Here is a 14852-nt window from a genome sequence, read left to right as displayed (position 1 = left end):
CCGGCCCGCCCGCCCCCCCCCCCCCCCCCCCCCGCGCCCGGCCCCGGGCACCGAGGCCCGGGAGCAGCCGCCGGTCGAGAGGCGATCACCCCGGCCCAGCGACCGGTGGAGCAAGGTCCCCCGGGTGCGTCAGGAAGGCATCGATTTTCGGCTGGCGTCATTCGTACGGGCGAGCAGCTCGGCTGAAGCTGTAGCCAGTACTGGTTATTTCATTACAAGCCCACTCCAAGGCTCAGCAGAGCAAACTGCGCTCAGAGGGAAGAGAATACAGCGAGAAGAGCGAGTGCGTATTCCCACTCTCACACCCGAGGTCTCGGCCGCGGAGTGCGTCCTGCCCCGTGGCCCCCAGCTAAACCCCTCACCTGCTGCGGCTCCTCCGGCCCCACGGCGCTCGCTGCTGCCTTCCTCCCGTCACGGCGCTCGCAGCGCACGCTCGGCTCTAGGACGCGTTCTCTACAGCGTTATCCTCTCCCTATTTTCGCACGCTACAGCTTAACGCTAGGTATACGTTTAACTTAAAAGTGAGCTTTCTTCTTTGTTGCAGCAGGTAGGACATTTTTGCTGTTTGGGGTTTTTTTCAGTGGGGTCGTGTTTTTTTTTGTTGTTTGCTTGTTTGAGGTGGGGGTTGTTTGTTGTTTTACAGATTTAATACAGTATTTTCTCCTCATTTACCTCTTTAGATCAGTAACAGGTACAGTAGTAAGGTAAGCAACCATTAAATTCATTAGCCCTTGATTTCAGTTTGTACTTCTCCTTTAGCAAAAGTTCTGATTCATCCTACCATGCCTCTAAGAGAAGATGTGAAACCCATCCCAGAAACAAGGAAGTGAAACAGCTAGTAGATCTAACACTTAAGACAGCTACTGCACTTCATCTCCCTCTCCCCCTTTATTTTTCCTGTCATTAGTCGCCCTGTAAGTACCTAGGTTTAGGATACAAAACAAATGCAGCTCCTTAAAATGTATCTTTTTACCTTTTTTTTTTTTTGTAAAGGCCAGCTTTGTTCTACGGCCCTTGTTTCCCTGAATTGGGTTCACAGTTCTTCTGAAATTCACAGAGGCAAAATTACAAATCACAAGTCACATACGTCCCCTCTCTTGGATTTTCTGCCCTGCCTAGGTTTTCTTTTCCCTGTTAGATGAATCAGAGGAACTCTCCAAGCTGTACTGTTACACAGGACATCCATTACAAGTAAGAATTTTGTATTCTGTTCAGAACTGTCCAGGCAGGATCTGGATCAACTCTTCAAGACCCAGTTTCTGAAAGAGGATTGGAGACATGAACTGCATGTAAATCGGTACACTTCATGCAAATTAAAAAGTGTAAGTTCAGTAGGTACTGCTTCTCCAACACTGTGCGATGTACATCATTTGACATACCTATACTCAGTCCTTTTGTGCTCCTCTGGGTAGGCAGTTACCCTGTCAGCGCAGAAGCCTAACCTCAGTGCCAACTACCAACTTCAAACATACCTTGGGGGTTCTGCTTTAGCCTACATTTGGTCCATCTCTGTCATGTCACCCACTCCAGTTATAAGAAAACCAAGACAGAGCAGCAGCTTAACAGGACCATTGACCACAATGCAAAATCTACACAAAGTTGGCAGGCACAGTTATCTAGAAGTTAATCATAACTATCACCTTTTTTTAAACAAGAAAGCAAGAAAGTTGGCCAGTATGCTGAAACTCAGCAGTTGCTGCTGCAGCTGCACAAAAATAGCTGTACACTCATGATACTACATTTTTTTCTTTAAGATGATGAAGTAACAAAGTAGACATGAAGAGTTCACATACACACACACAAAAAAAGACTGCAGTTCTCAGTAAGCCCTTTATTAAGTCAAGGCATTAAAGGAGAAACTACTGTTATTCACCATGCTTCTCATCTCGAGGTGGTTCATACAGAGCCAGCTGTGGATTTAAAGACAGGAATTTAGTTAGCTGCAACATTTCAGAGACAGTTTCCACATTAAGAAATGTAGGAAAATATTTGCTCTAGAAGTGTTCCATTTACTTTGTGCATTTTAATCACTGATATTTATGCAAGTCCATTTTCAAGTCAGGCAACAAAGTAATCCTTCCCTCAAAACACCCATTTGTCACATCGTATAATCATGGAGCTCTACCAAGTGGGCTTTTTAAAATGCACTTTCAAGCATATACGTCTTGCCCAGATTTTTGCCAGTTTCTTGTTCTAGGTCTCGTTAAGTACTTTTCATCTCAAGTAGCAGCTGATAATGATCGGCACCTTGTAAGCTTTGATTTCACTGAAATATGATTAATTGAAACAGTCATTCTCGTAGCACCAAACTAACATTTCCTGTAATCATTCTAGCTTTCATTATGCATTTTGGAGTGTATGGCCTAGGCAACTGTGCACTGAAGCATGACCTTTACTTGCAAGGTTATTTCCAAAGAAACAAGTGAAGGCATTTACTTGACCTCGGTTGCATTAAAGATAAGGTCAAGCTTCAAAATCAGTTCAAGCATTAGGACTGAGCCTCCAAAATATGCCAGTCCAGTTTCCTCAATTAAGATTTTTTTCCCCTCTCCTGCAAATTGCAGAGTAAGTTAAAAATAAAGTACATGAAAAAACTAAAATGCCCATGTGTTCCTCATAGCAGCACTAAATTACAGCAATCACGATGCCACTAACAAGAACCACTAAAATAGCATTTTGTCATTCTTGTAGATTTTACCACAAAAGATTGTAAGTACACAATCCAAAGCCAATCTTCTTTTCCTCAAAGGGCCTAACTATTGACTTCCTGCCCCCCGCCCCACCAAATACCTGACATTCTGACCAAAAACTGTAAGGAAAAGAACAGATCTTCACAGACAAATGCAATAACAGAACACTACCTATCTGGACATGATTCGAGTTATCAATAAATGCATAGTTAAAGGCATGTATTTTATGCTAGAGGACTGCTAAAAAAGAAAATAGAAATGGTAGTGTTCTCCCTGCATTCTGTCCATGAGAACTTCTACAGTACGTCAGAATGATGGGCAGAAGATGGTAGGGGAAAGAAAGGGAAAAAAACCCAAAAACATTAATGCTGGAAAACATGTAAAGTTAAGAGTTATCATGTGAAGGCTGAAGAAGATGAGAGCACACACACACACACATACCCACACCCCTGGTTATAGAAAGGCTTACTTTGCTGGAACAAGTTTTGACTTCTTTAAAAGATTTCTACAAACAAAGACCCAGGTTACTCTGCTTTCATGTGTCTACTTACTATCGGCTGCATTTTTAAGTCGGCTATGCCGAATGAACTGCGGGTCTATTGCTACTCTCCCTAAAGTTCTGCTCTTTGCCATATTTCCTAGTAAGTAATAACAAATGTAGCTGTAATGACTCACAATGGGTAACAGAGAAGGAGAATTACTAGGACAGCAAGAGGGCAGTCCGGACAAGAAATACAAATGGGTAATGCCCAAGAACTCCCAAAACAAAGGTGAGCTGGTCGTCTCGCAGTGAAAACCGTATGGGGATGTTCATGTGTAACAGCAGCCATCCTGTTCCAACAAATGCATCAGAACATGTAGCAGCACATAAACTACTAGATTATTAAGGTGCTTAAAGGTTTCCTTCTTCAGCATTGTTAGGTTTACAGTCAGTGCCCTCTCGTAAGGGGAAGTTCTTCACATCTCAGGGCTGTTTCAGACAGCCTGTAGATGCATTAAAGAATGGCTCTGCCTTAGCTAGCATTTCAGATCCATTGTTGTTGCAGATAGAGGAATACCAGAGTCGTTTTAGCTGAAAAGTGCAAGTTAACCATTCCACGTGGATATGAGTGCCTCCACTGGTAACATTCTGACACAAGTCTGTGCCAGGTCAAACAAATTAATATATAATATTCCTCCTTTGCCTTGCCATTTGAAAGGCTTTATAATAGATACATTAGCTTTTTTCTTTTTCAAAACTCTTGTGAAAGCATGAGCTACATAATATCAGACAACTTAAACACATCCACACAGGACTGAACAAAGACATGGGATTAGCCTCGATAACATTTACTTTCACTAAATAAATAAAATCCCTAGTTTAGTAATACTATTGTATGTTACAGAATATAAGAAGTATCCCACCAAAAAAAAAAAAATCTTTACTGTGATGAATTCTGTCAGCATTCCTCAGCCACGAGGCCAAACAGTGCAACAACATTTATTGGTTACTCTAATGGATCAAAGTTAGCTGTATTCTAAGTATTAAAGTATTCTACTTATTGCAGAGTATGAAACTACTGAGGAAGACTAAGTATACTTTTACCTTGGTTTTCAGTTTTTTATTTTCTTCCAATACAGCTTCATATTTTTCTTTCATCTCTGCCACTTCCAAGCGAAGTGCCTCTATTTCTGGATTCTCAGGAGCTGAAGCTCCCAGGTGATGCTTCAGAAAGCTGATATTTAGATGTTAAGTATTTCTTCAATTAGATAGCATAACCACATTTTAGTTTTAACACTTATGAAGTTAGTGCAGCAATACATGTGACTGAAATTCCATTAAAACACTTAAGATTACTGCAGTGCTCTTCATCCTACAGGATGAAACTACAAAAATAAGAAAGCTTTTCATGTTATCAGTACACTCCTTAAAAAACCCCATCAGTACACACAGGACAAATTCTCATGTTTTACTACACCCTCCTCTCCTTTTCCTCTCAAACATATTAGTTTGGAAGACTTAAAAGGTGAATAACCAAAAAATAGAAGCAATAGCCAAAAATAGCTTAAAAGCAGCAAGAAAAAAAATGTTCATTTTTCCCCCCCTTGTATTATTAAAAAAAAAAAAAGGAAGTGTGAAGAAGCTGACTTCAGAAGCCACAGATACTGTAAGCACTCAAATCTAATGCTGCAGGTCTACAACATTCTCTAGTGGCCTATAACTTAACTTTGTAATTACTGGCATACCAGTATGCATAGTTGTCTTGCATCCTGTCAGACTTTCTTATCGCTTGTAAGAAAACGATTATTAGTTAAAATGCATCCATAAAAGCCATGTTGTCAATGTAAGTCTTCTAAACAAGCCTACCCAGGTCACCAAAGAGTCAGAAGATGTACTGCTGTTTTGTGTGAAGTCTCTATGAAGAATTCACAGAAGAGAAAAAGGATACTCCAGTGCACTATTTGGTTTCTCTGGCTCTTCATATAAGGCTACCAACACTGCAAATAGAAAATATTCAACAATTGCAAAAAGTTCATGCAACTCTAAGTTCTCAACAAATGTACCAAGCATGAGAAGGCATACAAGTTACATGCCACATTTAACAAGATTTTCATTTATACACTTGGACATAAACAATGGGTCTGCTGCACAGGAGGGAACAGAGCATCCCACCCAGTAACAGCTAGACAGAAGTTCTGTTGATCCCCTAACCACAGTCTTGGCTATTCTAGCACAGAACACAAAACAGCCCAAACAATTTTTACACATTCCACATGCAACCCTAGTATTGGCTTTCATCAGCAAAATTGAAATTCTAACTATGTTGAGACTTTCCCGTCATAAACCATTACTTCCACTTAAGCTACATCTTTGAACATGCAGGACAACATCAGCACTTCTGTAACTTTCAGCATAAAAGCAAACCTCCACCAAACACCTACACTGACAATACTAAATGGCTACCATCAGAGTAGATGACACTAATCATCTCTATGGATTGGGGGCTGTAGCAGCCATTGGAGTGCTAAAGAGGTCAGGCACAAGCAACAGTACCCTGGCAGCTTACATAAAACTAGCCATACACATACCAACTCCGTATCTGGAGAAGTCAGTCACAGGAATACTCAAAGTTCTCAAACATAACCACTCCCCCTTCCCCACAGAGGCAGACAGACGATGGCTATAGAATATGTCTGCTTTCATAAATACTTAGATGACCTTCTCCCAGTTTCAGATGTCTGAAATGCACAGCCAAATTCATTTTAGGGTAAGGACATAATTAAAACAAAAATTAGGATGCTATTATGCTGCTTAGAAGACTTGTTTTGCCATCCTAGTAGGATGCTTAACATGGTGATCAAAAGAAATCAAATGCTAGGCCAAGAGTCTTAGCGTGGCACCTATTCACCTGACATCCTAGATCTGCTGCTCCCTCTTTAAACAGCATATTTTTCCAGCAGGAATATTAACAGATTTTCTCCACATACGATTGGAAGGCTCTCAAGAAGATTTCAGAAGGATTTAAAACCTGCTACTCCATACACCAAGGCAAAGTATGCATCAAGTTTGGTATCATCATTTTCCCCATTCTGATACAGATAGTCACTCTCACAAAACTTACAGGTTTGTTAGTTTTTGGAGAAGCACCGAGCTCTACTCAAGAAAGGGTCTTTCAAACAGAATGTTTTTAAGAGCACATTTGCTGTTATTTTGCCTCAAACATTGACTTGCCCTGGAGAGCTCTGGCAGAATAGCAGCCCCCAAGGAATTCCCCTCTTTCCAAAAGCGAGCATAGAGAAAGGCCCTTTGGCCGAGTAAGAGGTCTCCAACACCCCACGTAGTGGTGTCGCCGTTCTTACGGGTCTCTGCTACTCCTGTTCCACACGCGTCTCTAACAGTTAACCCAGTGGCACGACGAAGGTGCGAACCGCCACAACGGCGCTAACGCACCGCAGTTCGCAGGCCGCGTTTTCAAGAGGTCCCCTGGCCCCTCACCCCACGCCGTGCGCGCTGCCTGGCTCGGACTCGATTTCGAGGGCCGCCCCAAGTTCTCCGGGCGAGCTCCACTGCCGGCCGCCGCGCAGACTGAGAAGGAGCAGCCGGCTCGCCCAGGCGAGGAGCCGGCGGGGAGCGTCGAGGCAACCGGAGACGCGGCCGCGAGACGCCCCGAGGGGAACGGCCTCTGCCCGCAGAAGCGCCCGAAGAGCCGCCCACGGGCCGCAGACTTACCCTTAGTGAGCGTGTCCAGCACCCCCGACTTCTCCAGGTACCGGCGGAACTGCTCCCGCTTGGAGTCCGCGGCCTGAGGGAGGACGCCCACACGGTGAGGTCGGCGGCGCCTCCCCGCCCTCGGCTCCGGAGGCGGCTCGCCGGACAGGACCGGGCCGGGCCGGGCCCGCCGCGAAGGCGGCACGAAAGGCCCGGCCAGTGACAGCCCGTGGCCCGCCCCTCCGCGCAGACAGCGCGGAAAAGCCGCCCCGACCGCGCGGCGCCGCCGGCGGGCCCGCCCGCCCCCTCCTACCTTGTAATGCGCCATCTGACCCCCGCGCGCCTGCCCCGGCCGCGCGCCTGCGCCCTGCGCTTTTACGGCGCGAGGGCTTCGCCGCGGTTACCATAGCGACGGGGCGGCAGCGGCCTCCCCCCCGCCCGCCCCGCCCCGCCCCGTCTCCCAGCCCCGCCGCCGCCGCTCCGCCCCGCGCTCGCCGCCAGGCGCGGAGGCGCGTTCCGGCCCCGGCGGCTCCGGGGCTCGGCTCTGCCCGGCGGGAGGCCGCGCTGCCGCGTGCGGTCCCGAGCGGCGCTGCGGGAGCCGCCGGCGGTGTTGGGGGCGGGGAGGAGCCGCCGCGCCCGGGGCCGTGGCCTCGCTCGGCCCAGGTGACCGTCGTACCCGCGGCTCGAGGAGTAACGAGAGCTAGGCGAGAAGTCGCGGGAGGAGAAAGTTGAGCAAGCTGCGGCTGCAGGGCGGCATGCCTAGGGGGCTTCCTGCGGTGGGGTCTCCGCAGCGGAAAGGCCCTTTGCCTCGGCCTGTTTTGGAAAACGGAAACGGTTATATCGGTCTATTTTTGTGAAACGCTGGGGCACCTACTGACTGATAAAATTTATTTGTTATAAAAAAGAACCAACCCAATAATCTTGCACCCACGGTGTTAGGGTCTTTTCACGCTTTTTCTGCATGCTGGTCTGCAGTATCTTCGGTTCTCACTGGAAGTGAGTTACACTTCACTATTGACAAAGCGCTGTGATGAAACAGAATTTGACCCATGTCCACATACAACAAAAGACAATAAAAATCCTTTGTCAGCAGCAGAAAAACAAATTCTTTTGTATCTTGAACCAACAGAAATGCAAGTGTCATATCCCATTATGTAAGCATCTGAAAGCTAATTTTCTATTATTTAGACAGCGGGAGCGGAGTGCATTAAATACAAGGCTTTTTATTACAGAGACATGAAGTGCAACACATGCATGAGCAGTTATGGCCCACAGAAATTTACGCATCAAGGAATGCATGGATTAAAGACTGTAGCAGTATTAGCTCAGCTAAAACACACTACACATTTATATACATTCCTGTATACTACACAGTGCTAAATATTACAGTGTAAGCAAAATTACGTAGGGCTGTATTTATGTATACACATAGAGCGATACTAGAGGTGAGAAGAAAAGCTGCTGGAGAGAACTCTACAGTGAACAATTTTAGTAATTTAAAAATATTAATGTATCTTCCTTATGTGGACAGGGCCAAATTAATGCTGCAGCTGCAAGCTAAAGGGCCTTCTTTTTCCTAATATTGCACAGCCTTCAGCCAATCTGAAACATGTCTGGCTCGTGAGCATAGTGATAATGCACATTAAATATTTAATGATGCCATATCGTGATGCTACATTCCCTCCTTTATTTCAAGATGTTTCATGGAACTTGCCTTATGCTATATGGATTGGAGCAGCAAGTGGATGAATATCCTTTATTTGTTTTATTACCCCCATAAAAAGCACAAATGGAAATGCTCCTTCTAAACAATTGTAAGCATCTTTTGGCTTAAAAGTTTGTCTGAATTTTGGGGACAGATGAACCCCATAGTATCCAGAAAAGGAGTAGTTTTACAGTTTGATAGACCTCTTATGTTTTTTGACACTGTAGCTGAAAGTAGGAAGGAACTACCTTTATTTTTTTCCCCCCATTTTTTCATGCCTTTTTCACGGTTTGTGAAATACAAAATTTATGATTAATAAATTTCAGTAACTTGTTTTCTGATTTAAAAAACCAATAAATTGCTAAATTATTAGTGTTATGCAAAATCTCAAAATTAAAGCTTGTAATTCATGATTCTTTACAAATGTAATAGAGTATTTACTGGTAAATAAGAGATTCACTCAGTTTTCTGTGGAGGAAGTCAGTGGTGATACACTGAAAAAAAAGTGTACTGTGGAGTCAAAGAATTAGTGATACTTGTGTCTATTGTTTTGTTCTTTTTGTATTTAACAGTTCAAATAGTGGAATGTGTTAGACATTCTGCTTTTAGACAGCCATCAAACGTCTGTTTGAATTCTCAGAGAGATTAAGCAGAAACATATTTACTGATAATTCATTTCTCCTGAGAGCACCAGTGCCATCTTTAGCATAATTTCATTTACTAGTCTTAACGTAAAATATATTGTTAGACTGTAAATTTTGTTTTGTACTTTTATTCAATTTAAATAGTATCAGCTGTGATTTTATGCCTGACTTTTCCAAATATGTGCACTTATACGGTGTATGTTTTCCTTTTTAGCTGGAAGGGTAGTGTAGAATATTATACCCTGAGGTCAAAGCAACCCTTTCATTACAGAGGAAGTAAATAGACTGTTTAAAAGGTTTAAAGGACTGGTTTCAAAGGGCTACACAACTTTTCTATCTGAATGTCATGGTTTCAGCTGGGATAGAGTTAATTTTCTTCCTAGTAGCTGATACAGTGCTGTGTCTTGAATTTAGTGTGAGAATAATGTGGATAACACACGTTATCAACATGCTGATGTTTGATTGTTGCTAAGTAGCACTTATCATAAGTTAAGGATTTGCAGTTTCCTTTGCTTTGCCAGTAGGCAGGCGTACAAGAAGCTGGGAGGGAGCATGGCCAGGACAGCTGACCTGAACTAGCCAAAGGGATATTCCATGCCATAGAACATCATGCTCAGTACATAAACTGGGGGCAGTTGACTGGGAGGGGTGGATCACTGCTCAGGCATCGGTCAGTGAGTGGTGAGCAATTGCATTGTGCATCACTTTTCTTGGGGGTTTTTCTCTCCCTGTGTTATATTCCTTTTCATTACAGTTATTATTATAATAATATTTTATTATTGTTGTCATTATTATTCTATTTTATTTTATTTTAGTTATTTAACTGTTCTTATCTCAGTCCACGAGTTTTACTTTTTTTTTCGATTCTTCTCTTCATCCCACTGGGAGGGGGGAGGAGTGAGTGAGCGGCTGCGTGGTGCTTAGTTGCTGGCTGTGGTTAAACCACAACAGTGAAACAGCTGGTTATAGTTGAATGATTCAGCTACTTCTATACATAGATCTTGCTTATGTTGCAATGTTCGGTAATTATCCCAGCATTGACTATAGCAATTAATGGGTTAACTCACACTATATTTGAAGATCAGTGGGGGCACGCCTGTTGCTGGCATTACTTGACAGCGACAGTTGCCTGAACAGAGAGAAAGGCTTAGGACTATCACAGTTTCTACTTTGTTTAGATTCTGAGCTCACCTCCCCTGTAGAGTCAGGAGTGTCTGGTTGGTTAGAATTGTTTACATCAGCATTGTAAGGAGGTTGGGCTTTGTTTGCACTGAAACTGCTTTGTCTTCTGTTGCTGTTTGTTGGAAGAGAATTTGTTGAGGCTCCTGCACTCTCAACCATTGCTGAGCAGTTCCAAGATGAACTGATTCCATGTTGTCTTCTGAAACTGATAATAGGAACAGTTCTATCAGGTTGCAGTGAAGTTTGAGATGGTGTTTCAGCAAAGCTTCTCAAGCATGTGCTCAAAGCGTTGTCTGCATTCTGAGTAACAACACGGAAATATTTCTTTTCAGTTTCTTTTTCCTCATCATGCGCTTCAGTCCCAAGCTCACCAAGCAAGCCTTCATTATTATTTGTGCTAGCATTTTGAGTCTGATTGTCTAAAGCATTTGTAGCTGGCCTCTTCTTTGACCATTTGTTTTCCTGATTGCGATGGGTGTAATTGCTGCTGCTTTCTGTGTTATTCTGCACAGACTGAAACATGCGAGAATTTAGAACTGGGTAGAGGTCAGTGTCAGTTTGCTTCTCCATTAAAAAGGTATAACTACTAAGTGCAGAAGGAAGAGTTTTTTGAGAGGTGGTGGATATTCCCAAAGAAGTGTGTGGTATCACAGAGTATTTCTTAGATTTGTTCACGTAGAAATTGTCAGGGTCATTCTTGTCTTTATTCTGCCCACAGAGTCCCATTTTAATTTTTCGGAATCCTAGGTGGATAATTTCTAGGATATTTAAAAGCAATGATACAGTCGCTATTGACTGCATGAATAATATAAACACTGTCTTTTCTGTTGGTCTAGATACAAAGCAGTCAACTGTGTTTGGACATGGATCTCTCTGACACTTATAAAGGGGATCTAGATGAAAGCCATAGAGAAGATACTGCCCAATCATAAACCCGACTTCCACTGCAGATCTTGTGAAAATATGTATCACGTAAGTGCAGAGCAAAGAGCCTCTCAGGGGTGCTTTGTTTAGCTTTCTTTGGTCCAATTGCCGAAGTTCTCTCTCCAGCCTTTTCCGATTTTCAGTCATTTCTAATTCGGTGCTTTCAAGTTCCACTCTCACCTGAGCTTTCTTTTTTTGCCTCTCTTTTTCCAAGGCTCTTAGTCTGTATAAGGCATGACCCATATACACCAAGGAAGGGGAAGACACAAATATAACTTGCAAGACCCAGTATCTTATGAGAGAGATGGGAAAGGCCTCATCATAGCACACGTTTCTGCAACCAGGTTGTTCGGTATTGCATATAAATTCTGATTGTTCATCATTCCAAACATCCTCAGTTGCCACTCCGAGAACAAGCATTCGAAATACGAAGAGGATCGTTAGCCAAATCTTTCCAATAATAGTGGAATGAATGTGGACCTCCTCTAAAATGCCTCCAAGGAAATTCCAGTCTCCCATGGTTATTCTGCCATCTTAACACTAAAATGTACGAGAGAAAAAAATATAAAACATCGTAAAAGCTGCAGTCCTTCGTTAATGCATTACAAAAAAAGTGACACCGAGAAAAGCTATCATATCTCACAATGTAACCATGGCAACATGACCCACTAGCTCCTTGATAATCTAGGTATTAGTCTCTCTCATCTACAAGAGGGAGAAGGGCATCATCTGCCCGTGTCTAATTTATCAGTACAAGACATCCTGATAAGCAGATCACTATGAGGTGTTAAGCACCCTCAGTCTGCATCAGATCAGTGGAAGCTAAGGTGCCTGACTTGTAGTAGATTATAAGAGCAGTATGCGGTCTGTGTGGACCATCATCCAATAGCAGTGCCAGAGCAGTGCATTTATACTACGGACACTTATGAAGGTAGAGGAGTATTTCCTAGTCCTCCTTTTTTGGATGTTCCAAGCCCCACGTCGCAGCTGAGGTTATGGTAATGTCCAATTGCTGCTTTGTAACAAAAATTGGTTATACAAAGGAACTCGAGAGGGAACATCTCACTACAATTGCACTGTTAAATTAAAGAATATAATTAGGCATATAATTTGGCACAGACAATTGATTTTTGTTTGCAGTTGTCAATGATAAATAAATAGAGTCACTGTAACTGGTCCAGTTTCCCCTGCATTTGAAATACAGAATAGAGTGCCTAAGTGTCAAGTGTTGCTATCTTTGGTACCAATTCTGTGAAAAAAATAAAAAATCTGCAAAAATTCTCTACTGGAATTTTCCTAAATGATTACCATCTGGGTATAGATGAACTGGTAATATATGTGTGTAATTGCACATCTTTCCTTTCTTTCCTATGTTTCTTTCTTTCTCCATTACAGGATACTACATTGTGGACAAGATTTTAAATTCCTTTTGAGTGTTTATGTTACTGTAGACCCTAACAAAAATATTTTCCTTTTTTATGTGAGGGGATAAGTGATACCACTGTAGATTTACCTTTTCATTGTATGTACAGTACAAATCAATAGAATCCAGTTATACTAAAACCAGAATAATCTGGGGTTTCTTTTTTTAGAAGAAAGGTGGTTTAACACAGTGTTTTCGGTTCACATGGGATTCATTTTCACCCAGTAAAACAGGAGTGTTATGAAATCAAATGGAAGTTGCAGTCTGACGGCTGCAATACCAATGAATAAAGTTTCCAAAGAGGAAACTTTATGTTAAGGCAGCCTACTAAACATGAAAATACTCTTGCAAATCAGTACACAGATTAGACATTTTTTAGAAGACAAACAAATTAAAAATAAATGCAAATTAAAAAAACGTACCTTTCTTTACAAAAATGTGTAAAATTAAAGATGTGCGGTGTCCAATAAAAAGTTACAACCCCTGCCATCTTCCATCCGAGTAAATTTCACATTATAAGCAGTTTATTTTGCTACAGGAACAAGTGATGGAGCACAAGCTTTGCACATTGAATTTATATTTGCTGGGGATGGAGGGAGGAGAAAATCAATCTGTTGTTGAGTCTGTTACTGCTCCGAGCATAATTTAACTATGACCAGTGAAAGAATCTCAGCTTAAAAAGCTAGAAATGAAAAATCTGCAGCTCTAAATTCCTTCAGATTATCTTCCCTTTTGCCTCCCCAGCACTTTCCAAGTTTTAAGAACAATGTCAGCCTCAGACAAACAGAATAAAATAGAACTTTCAGACTAACTTTTAGTTTACTTAGCAGCAAACACTCAGCTTGCCTGTGCAAAGGCAAAGAAGATAAATCCTCCAAGATACTATCGTCATAAATTTCTGCAGAGAATCTGTTCTCCTGGAATGGCTTAGCACCATGCTCCTGATGTAAAAATCCAGTGGTAGTACTTTTGGCCACTCCAGACTCCCTCCCTCTTCATAGATAGCATCTGTTCTTATAGTCCACGGTTCTGCACCTCTCATTTATTCTCCTTATGCCATCTTACTTGTCATACTGACTTCTTTAAAACATCCCTGAATGTGGCAACTGTTTTCCCTATCCATATAAATCAGTATTTCTTTTTAGGGGCAGATCATTATCATTACAGTCTAAGTGTCTCGGTCATTCTTCTCAGTAGTGATACCTATGTATAGCCTGTAAAAACAGACCAGGTGACACAAGTGCTCTTTTTATCCCAGGCCTTCAGCTACCCCTCTGCATTACCTCAGCAGGAAGTATACCTAGAACAGGCTGACATATTTTCTGGTATAAAAGTATGGGAGACCTCGGCTGGTTCGAGGGATCGGAATGTAAGTTTGATATTGACCTTGAGCAGATATCTGTACACCCTTAAGAGACTTGAAAGTCCCAAGAAGAGCTGAGTAAACAAGAGTAAGGAACTACCAGACCAGAACTGCCTGACCACAAGGAAAGGAAGGTTATCAAGGTTGTAACAGAGAAGAGGTCATCCAATCATGAACTGTTAGTCTCTAACCAATCATATATGGACACATACTCTTAATAAAGTTATAAAAAGGCTTGTTAGAACAATAAAGTAGCCATTTTGCACAATTTGGTGTTTGTCATGTCCTTCTCAACAGTGACATACAAGAGTGCACAAACTGCCTAGTCTCAAAGAACAGGGATTTTCTAGGTGTTTAGGAATGCAAGGGCCACACATATTAATTCATATAATTGCTCATGGGTAACAACCTCCTGTTGTTAACTTTTTCTTTTCAATTTCTCCCTTTCTTATTCCTTTCTTTACATCAAATGGATCGTCCCAGCAGAGTTGCCCTGCAACTCAAGTGAATAAATGGGTTTATTCTACTGAAGAACCTGCTTACTTACAGTAAATGATTCAGTAAAGCTGTACACCATACATCCTCTCCATGTCAGAATGTGGCAGAATTAGAAATGGAACCCATGGTTGCACCTGTATTGCACAAATTTACCAGCCTCTGTGTCTCCCTAAAGGAGGATAAAGATGGAGCCACTGGAACAGAATGAATACTCCCTATCCTAAATTACCCTTC

The 14852-nt window shown here is 42.4% G+C and overlaps 2 protein-coding genes and 1 long non-coding RNA gene across 3 annotated transcripts; 1 reads left to right on the top strand and 2 right to left on the bottom strand.

Annotated features, from left to right (window-relative positions):
• The first annotated feature begins 75 nt into the window (after positions 1–75).
• On the top strand, positions 76–11660 carry LOC141969822 (uncharacterized). Its single transcript, XR_012635101.1, has 3 exons — positions 76–547; positions 11247–11382; positions 11549–11660. It is a non-coding gene; the product is annotated as an uncharacterized LOC141969822 (long non-coding RNA).
• On the bottom strand, positions 1812–7252 carry MYCBP (MYC binding protein). The gene is made up of 5 exons (XM_074926091.1): positions 7193–7252; positions 6901–6973; positions 5120–5168; positions 4276–4405; positions 1812–1910 (listed from the first exon to the last, which is right to left on the bottom strand). The coding sequence occupies exons 1-5, from the start codon at positions 7205–7207 to the stop codon at positions 1866–1868; spliced, it is 312 nt and encodes a 103-aa protein (XP_074782192.1). The 5' UTR covers positions 7208–7252; the 3' UTR covers positions 1812–1865.
• GJA9 (gap junction protein alpha 9) lies at positions 8190–13290 on the bottom strand. Its single transcript, XM_074925957.1, has 2 exons — positions 13180–13290; positions 8190–11874 (listed from the first exon to the last, which is right to left on the bottom strand). Exon 2 carries the CDS (start codon positions 11851–11853, stop codon positions 10297–10299), a length of 1557 nt encoding a protein of 518 aa, XP_074782058.1. The 5' UTR covers positions 11854–11874; positions 13180–13290; the 3' UTR covers positions 8190–10296.
• Between the last annotated feature and the right edge of the window lie 1562 nt (positions 13291–14852).

The sequence above is a fragment of the Athene noctua genome, chromosome 24 (assembly GCF_965140245.1).
Source record: "Athene noctua chromosome 24, bAthNoc1.hap1.1, whole genome shotgun sequence".
Taxonomy (NCBI): Eukaryota; Metazoa; Chordata; class Aves; order Strigiformes; family Strigidae; genus Athene; species Athene noctua.
The sequence above is the reverse complement of the archived record's forward strand: the minus strand, read 5'-3'. Positions and strand labels throughout refer to the sequence as shown.

Bases quoted from the DNA above. Each gene is read 5' to 3' on its own strand.
- MYCBP (XM_074926091.1), bottom strand. The intron at 5,169-6,900 runs GTAAGTCTGCGG...TTCTATTTGCAG, and splicing joins GCTGGACACGCTCACTAAGG to TGTTGGTAGCCTTATATGAA. The intron at 1,911-4,275 runs GTAAAAGTATAC...TTAAATCCACAG, and splicing joins ATAAAAAACTGAAAACCAAG to CTGGCTCTGTATGAACCACC.
- GJA9 (XM_074925957.1), bottom strand. From the start codon at position 11,853: ATGGGAGACTGGAATTTCCTTGGAGGCATTTTAGAGGAGGTCCACATT.